The sequence below is a fragment of the Anoplophora glabripennis genome, unplaced genomic scaffold (assembly GCF_000390285.2).
Source record: "Anoplophora glabripennis isolate ALB-LARVAE unplaced genomic scaffold, Agla_2.0 scaffold24, whole genome shotgun sequence".
In the NCBI taxonomy this organism is placed as follows: Eukaryota; Metazoa; Arthropoda; class Insecta; order Coleoptera; family Cerambycidae; genus Anoplophora; species Anoplophora glabripennis.
The window spans coordinates 2,242,769-2,251,450 of record NW_019416404.1 but is presented as its reverse complement, the minus strand read 5'-3'; the positions used below and the strand labels follow the sequence as shown (position 1 = coordinate 2,251,450).

Sequence of the window (8,682 nt, the reverse complement as noted above, 5' to 3'; positions counted from 1 at the left end):
CATGGATAGTAAATTGAATGCACAATCCTGAGCCACTTTGACAATCCTAAGCCATATATATGGCTCAGGATTGTTTTCCCTTATAATTTTGAAATATGATAATATAGAAAACTGTTCAAAATATTTTTTGTTAACTTCACTTTGGAAGATTTCTTTATAGTTGGTAAGTCTTTTATGCAATATTTAGGAGAGGGCGTAAGAGTACTATTGTGATGGATCAGGTTTGTATGAATCGTTGAAATGTAGTTCCTGAACAATCCACTGAGGGTGTTTACATCAACATGAATTATATACAAGTATATACTTCTAAATCATACAGTTCTAAGCCTATTTCATGCGGCAACAGTGTTAGTTTGTGATTAGTGCTTTCTATTAAATGTGCCTAAGAATGTCTGAAAGAAGTAAAAGAATTGCTCTTCTGGGCAAACAAAATGCAATAAAAAGTAAGTACCTAGATGTAGCACTTATTTGTAGAACCTTACATTTAAAGAGACTTTCCCTAAAGTCGACCTTTGATAATTGTAATGAAAAAGGATGACTTTCAATGAAAAACAAGGGACATTTTTTGAACAATTTATTTTGAATGACAATTTTTGAAAAACAAAAAAACCGCTACAGTAGCACTTGCACGTTGTATGCCGAATTCGGAAGAAAGTTTTGATCAACTAAACTGAACTACGTTGCCGGCGGAAGAAATTTTCGAGCAAGTGGCAAGTGCAGCAATTTTTATTGATATAATTTTTTAAAAAGGTGGACAGAGGGGAAATCCGGCCGGACAATTAAATTTGCTTTAAAAAGGGACATGTCCGGCTTCATCCGGACGAATGGTAACCCTACTTTCAGGTATTTCCTTATTAAACGATTTTCTCAAAAATTGTGACAAATATGATTTTCTAGTTTTTTTTTTAAGAATTATCAGATAAAAACGATTTAAAAAATATTATTAATGTGGCGGCATGTTACAATTACAGTTTTATATTTAATTAGCAAATAAATTTGTTTTTGTAATTAATATCACATTAATTATAAAATAATTAATATCACATTATATTAAGCTGTATTTATAGTAAATGAGATTAGGGTTAAGTACATCATTAATTATAGAGCTTTAGAAGTAGGTATACGACCGAAAGGGCAAAATTTATTTTAGAACAGGTAAAGAAACGATATAATCAGTATGGGTTAAGTCTTGTTGATCGGTCGTGCTGTCCTGTAAAGAAGCGTTCAATAAAGTTATATTGTTACACGTTGCAATTTTCTTTGGATGAACTCGAAGCACCCATAGTAATTATGATGTGTATACATACACTTACTATTACAAGTAAAAAAAAAATATAAAATAATTTCTAGGAAATAATGCTTAATTTTTGTTAATTATCGATAATACGAAATGTCTTCTGTTTTCCTTGTTTTTGAAATCTGACCCGCAGAATGATTTATCTGTACATTTGTATTATAAATTCTTAAATTTTCTCTAGATGCTTCACCTCAGAATCAATATGATTCACATGATGATGAAGATAAAGAAAATAATTCAATACTTTTTGATAATTTTGAACCTATTTCAAACTGGGTATTGGAAGTTGAGCCAAAAGTTTTACGATCCGAAAACATTGTATCTAAATCGGAAGCATGTAATACATTTGTAGAAATTGACCCCAAGGGTTGTCTGAACCTTGTAAAAAGTAATAATTTAAAAAGAGTACTAGAACAAAATAGAGGTAAAGAAAAAGAAATAGACTCTTTTAATGAACATATTAAGAAAGAACCGGAAATACGTATACCTGAGGATAAAACAATTAATATTTCAAGAAAACTCAAAGATCAAACTGAAAACCTAGGTCAGTTGCAAATTTCACCTAATAATGTCAATTATAATATTTCTTTACAAAAAGAAAAGCCAGACATTTTTACTAATATTAAACAAGGTTTTACTACAAATAATAAAAAAATCAACATAATCTCAGATTATAAATTGGGAAAGGATAATCTCGAATGTCTTAAAATATTGGGCCCAATTAAAGAGAAGAAGAATAAACTGAAGACTGATGCTCAGCAAGAAGACCTATTTATCGAAAAACATCTAGTTCCAGAAGATACCATTGTAAATGAAATAAATCCAACAATTAGTAATATCTTCTTACCACTTGTGACAGTACCACCTAGAGAAGAGGTGGAAAATCTTCCCATATCACATGATCCATCAATCATTATTGAAGAAATCCCTTATGATCCTTACGATATTGACAACTTATTTCAGGAAAATAATGAAAACTTTAATAAACCAAAAGCAACAGAAAATAATATTCTCACCAATCAAGAAGACTTTATAAGTGATAGTGCCTCAGATAATACCGAGGATAACCAGTTTGACGCTTTCTTTGACTCTGACGAAGATCCTGATTACGCTCCCAATGAACCTGATCAGGTATGAATTTCCTACTCTTCTCAATGAGAAAAAATAAAAACTGATTTAAAATCGCAACCCAGGTAACATAAAACTTTTCTTTTTGCAGTGTTCTGAATATTCATCATCAGATTATGAGATACCTCAGATGTCACCAATAAGTTTTTCTGCACATTCATCAACGAACCTTACTGTGGAGGCTCAAATTTTAAAGGTATATTATTTATCATTCCTACATATCTCTTCTTGAGAAAATCATGTCTTACTTTTAGTTAAGTGCATTATAGATATTGACTATCTTTCAATTCAATTTAGATATGTAATCTATCAAAAAAATTAAAAATAATTAATAATATTTTAGACAGTGTCCCTCAAATAAAACTTGTGGGTTGGTGAGAATTTAATTTTACAAATTTTTTATAAATGAGGTAATGGAACATAATAAAGTGACAAATAAGACAACAAATGACTTCGAATTTTCCATAAAAAACTATAGGGTTTGTCAAATTGTTTAAGGTCTCAAGAACAGCACTCACCAAATTATTTTTTTCTAAACTTAAGTATGATTCAAAATTCAGTACAAAGAATTTAGGGGCGTATTTTTGAGGTCAAAATAAGACTTTTTTTCCTATAAACGTGGGTCCACAAATGCTTGGTTTATTTTAGGGAAAAAAGTCTTATTTTGACCTCAAAATAGGCTCTTAAATTCTTTTAAATGAATTTTGAATCACCCTGTATAATAGAAGCAAGCAAGTGTGGCCACTGTATTGATTGTGATGAATATTACACCTGAAATTGCTTTATTTTTTGTTTTAATATTTTCCATTTTAGGATACCAATAATATACCAGTGGAACTGAAAACTCTTGACAATTCACCATTGAAGGAAGTTGAGGTAAATATATTTTTTTGATAGGCGCTTTTATTTTAATCTTATAATTTTATAGGTATGAAAACAGTTACACATAAAACATTTTTCACAGTTTTTTGCCAAATAATGATGAATTTTTTTACTGGAAAAGTTTCTAATTTTTTTTGTTTTCTGAATCATTCTGAATAAAACTGAATGTTTTATCTTCTACCACGAGAGCCAATAAAAACTGACCACAACTATCTCAGACAATAGTTACTTTCATTAAAATTAAATACTTAAAATATACAGGGTGATTCACAAATGGTGACCAAAAACGAAACCTCGTATTCTTTGGTGAATTTTAAGGGGAATCTTTCCTACAATTTTTATCTAGGACACTTCGTTAAATTGCAAAAAGTATTTTAAATTTTTTTAAAGAATTTAAAAAGTAGCAAATGGAATAATTTGAAATTGGGCACATTTATTTATGTAAACATTGTCCAAAATCTGAGGGTTTCTTCTAAAGTTTACATGCTCCAGTGGAGAAGATACAGGGTATGGCATATTTTTCTAAATAAAATTGTACGCCACTGCTTTACGGTAATAACCATGATATTTTCGGATTCATCTTTCAATTTTCTACAAGTTATCTGCTCTCTTATGTTTTTCGAAAAAGCTGATTTTCGAGTAAAACTTAAAAACTAACTGTGAACACACTTCGATAATTGAATGTAATGCTTTTTAAAATTACATAGTGGGTTGTGATAGTAACTTTGACATTCTGAGCAGTTAGAAGAAAGAATTCGTAATGTTTTCATAAGATTCAAGCAACAATAAATTTCGAACAAATTACATTTTTATTACTAAAAAGATGTCGCTCCTTTTTTCATGGTAAAAGAATTATTTTTGAGCATTTACTCAAATAAAATCATGACTAATGTTATTAATTTCTTTATTCAAATAAATAACGGAATGATTAGTGCTTGTCATGTCATTTAAGTAAAAGTGTTTTCAGTTGGTTTTTTAAGTTTTACTCGAAAATAAGGCTATTTTCGAAGAACATAAGAGAGTAGTAATTTGTCGAAAATTGAAAGACAAATCCGAAAATATTATGGTTGTTACCGTAAAGCAGTGACATATTATTTTATTTAGAAAAATAGCCACAGATACCTTGTATCTTCGCCATTGGAGCATGTAAATTTTAGGAAAAGCCCTCAGATTTTGGACAACACTTACATAAATACATGTGTCCAATTTCAAATTATTTCAGTTACTAGCTTTAAAAAAAAATTTAAGACCCTGTATCTTTTAACGAAGCGTCCTGGATAAAAACTTTATAGGAAAGACTCCCCTTAAAATTCACCAAAGAATATGAGGTTTCATTTTTTGGTCACCATCTGTGAATCACCCTGTATAGTTATATTTAAAAGACTAAACACATAGGTATTATGCATAACATAACTTTATTATTTGATTTTTAGGAGGAGGTTGAAAGAATCAAAAGAAAAAATTATACCGATAGAAGAGATTCCTGCTTTTATTGTGAAAAGGAAGTAACTCACTTTGCACGACATTTATTTACTTGGCATAAAGATTGCATAGATGTTCAAAGAATTCTGTCTTACAAGAGTAATTCTAAAGAAAGAAGGCATGCGCTATCAACTATTAAAAAAAAGGGTAATTTTGTGAGGAACCGAACTAAAACTACTTTGAGACCGGTTAAAAGAGCAGGATCAAATAGTCAATCACCGGCTTCTGAGTTTCTTCCATGCTCCCACTGCTTGGGGTTCTATAAGAAGAAAAGTCTATATAGGCATACTAAACAATGCTCAGAAAATCCTGATTTAGGGACAAAAGGTAAAAGGCAAACATCGCAAAGTCTTGGTCAAACAACATTGTTACTTGGAACCTTAATTAAGCACGACGAATTGTTAAAAACGGAGTTATTTCCTCATATGAGGGCCGACGAAATAGGTTTAATAGCCAAAAAAGATCCGCTGATATGTAATTATGCATATTCATATTTAAAAGGACGGAAAAGCAAGGGTAACTTAGATCTAGTAAGACAAGATATGAGACGATTAGCAAAACTTTTGAAATTTGCTAGGCACGAAAATACCGACATAAAAGATCTTATCGATTTATTACGCCCTTGTTTCTTCCAAATTATCATAAAATGCGTAAGTAAAATAGGATGCTATAACAGTGAAACCGATATGTTTGAGTCACCGACTGTAGCCATTAATTTTGGGACTTTGTTAAAGAAATGTTGTGATCTGGCATATATACACTTGATTCAAAAACCAAATACCAATGACCAACGAAAAGAGGTGAAAGTTCTAAAAACTCTTGTGACCTCCCAATGGGCCAACGAAATTTCGGCTCAAGCTTCAACCAATTTAAATTCTAAAAAATGGAATAAGGAAGATCTGCTTCCTCTTACTTCAGATTTAGTGAAATTGAATAATTTTTTAAAAGCCACTGCTGAAGACATGTATGATAAATTAAAAACAGATGAGACAAATTCATTAGCTTACAACTGTCTCAAGGACGTACTGTACATCCAAATAATATTACTTAATAGAAAACGACCAGCTGAGGTGGCACAATTAAAAGTTGAAACATACAAATCTATTAATTTGGATTATAAGGGGATAAATGAATTCGAAAGTTGTTTGACCGAGATTGAAAAAATGCTACTGAGTTCGTACAGCCGAATTGTTATCAGGGGCAAAAGAGGTCGAGGAGTACCCATATTACTCTCAAAAAATATGAAAAAATATTTTGATTTATTGGTTGAGGTAAGAGATAACTATATTAATGGCAATGATTACATCTTTCACACCAATGGCCGAAACTGTATTGATGGAACTAAAATATTGTATAAATATGCGAAAAAATGTGGAGTACAGTATCCAGAATACATCAATGCAACAAGGTTGCGAAAGCATTTAGCTACAATTACGCAGTTACTGCAATTTTCGGAGAAAGATCTGGAGCAACTCGCAAAATTTATGGGCCATACGTTAAATATTCATTGCAATACCTATAGATTATCAGACAATTTATATCAAACAGCCAAGGTGTCTAAACTATTGCTACTTGCGTCAGAAGGAGGAATAGAACAATACAAAGGTATGAATTTAGATGACATAAATATGGATTTAAACCCCATTTCTGAAGAACACGATCGTGTCGAGGATATAATTGCCGAAGTCAATGAAAAAACCATAAGGGATTCTCAATTACCTTATGAAGATACAATACAAGTTGACAACACAGAACACGCTACTACACAATTCATAGAAACAAAAACAGAAGCCGTAAAGAAAACTCCCACTCCAAAACAATCATGGACGGTAGAACAAAAAAAAATTATTTTCAATCATTTTTTTAGCCATATAGAAAGTAAACGGGCTCCTAAACTGCATGAAGTTAAAGAATTTCAAGAAAAATATCCTGACAAATTTAAACACAGAAAATGGACGTCAATAAAAGCAGTCGTATTCAACATTTATACAAACAAACTGAAAATGTGAAACAATACTAACTATATGAAAATAGATATATGTATTTGTTTACTATTACTTAATAAATAATAAATATTTTATAACTATGTTTTTAAATATATTATAGAATATTAATTTTACTTTATCAGTGAATAAACAAAAAAAAACAGCTTTACCTAATAAGGGCAGGTGGCTTTAATATATTTAGAAGAAAAACAGTAGAGCAAATCAGAAATATGTCAGATAGGTAAGTCGATAATTTATCAATAATTTATTATTAATTAGGTACCTAACTTCCCAATGAAGTACTAAACTAAAACGTAAATTAAACCTTACCCCAGGAGCCAAAGAAATATTTTATTATTTCATCAAATAATTTCAGACGTGCAATTTTAATAAGCATACAAAATTGTTGTTTAAAAACCAGTTCATTCTTCTTGAGGTTTTTTAATATATGATTTCTTAAGTCTTGATCAGCTTTTAGCTTTTCACTAAGTACATTGATAATGCAAATATTTAATACTACAAAGGAATAATTTCAGGAAAATAAAGTTACCAAATTTCTATTAAGTGGATTTATGAAAAATAATCTCAAATTATCTATTTGAAATGGTACTATAAAGGTAGAGCATTTAGTACTAAATGTTGTGTTTGGAACTTATAGCTGGTAGAAAAATGTAGTCGCTATAAATTATAAATCCTATAATAATATTTACGCAAAGTGCACAGTATTAAAATTGGCAACATTGCCCTGGCTCAAGATTTGCCACTCATTTACATAAATATGTATATTTTGGCTTAAGATTGTTAGAAATTCACATATGGCTCAGGGTGGTACTGTATTTATAAAATATATTTGAATAAACCATTTTTTTTTAAATCCATACTTTTCATGTATACATTTTAAAATCGGCAACACCAATAATAAATGAGTAGACATATTTCACCTCCTTCCACTAAATAGCCAAAATAATTGGTGGATCAGAATTGTATGTATTTCCAAATGGCTCAGTTATGTTCGAAAGATCTATATATATATATATATATAATTGTATATATATATANCCTATATACAGGGTGTTCCTAAATAAGTGTCGCAACGGAAAACTGTAAATTCCTCTTGAAAAGAGAAACATATTTTTCCTCTTCCATTTTTCTCTCCGGGCTTTCGTTTTCGAGATACACGGTGTCAAAACTTTGTTGTTGCAAATGTTGTTAGATTTCGTTAAAATTGTTAATTATTACTACCTATCTTTTGAATCACAAAAGATTTTTGAAACGTTAGCAAAATGTTTGTTTTTGTTCATAAAAAGTCATTTTTCTTGAAAACGGTTGACTTTAGAGCAATGAACCAAGAGAACTATTTTTGTGTAAAATTCATCGGCGCTTCAGAATTTGCTGCTACATGTCAATTTTTCCAGTGGCGTAAAAGTTAGGGGGGGAAAACCCTGAAGATACCTTAAAATCTCCACCACTGGCACGTTCAATGAATTTAAGAAGGCTGTGAAAAAGTAGCTATTAATAGTGGTAATGTGTGTACAAAAACTCGGTCCTGTAGTCCGAACGGTTCTTAATATATTGCCAAAAAATTTAAAAAAATGAAAATTTTGACACCGTGTATCTCGAAAACGAAAACTTGGAGAGAAAAATGAAAGAGGAAAAGAATGTTTCTTTTTTCAAGAGGAATTTACAGTTTTCCGTTGTGACACTTATTTAGGAACACCCTGTATATCGGGTGTCCAGTAAATAATGGGTATCCTTTTAACCGTGGATGGGGGACCCTTAGGTCGTTCAGAAAACTGACTTTTGTCTCGGATATTTAATTTATTTTTCGAAATTTCTGCCATAGGTTATTTTATTGGTCACTACGGCCAGAGTTTAAGATTTTTTTAAACAAGAACTACTATTGCTAGC

General features: G+C 30.6%; 1 protein-coding gene across 1 annotated transcript; it reads left to right on the top strand.

Moving 5' to 3' along the window:
* Positions 1 to 5,004: 5,004 nt before the first annotated feature.
* LOC111691497 lies at positions 5,005 to 6,800 on the top strand. Its single transcript, XM_023454450.1, has one exon. The coding sequence runs from the start codon at positions 5,215 to 5,217 to the stop codon at positions 6,796 to 6,798; it is 1,584 nt and encodes a 527-aa protein (XP_023310218.1). The 5' UTR covers positions 5,005 to 5,214; the 3' UTR covers positions 6,799 to 6,800.
* The last annotated feature ends 1,882 nt before the right edge of the window (positions 6,801 to 8,682 follow it).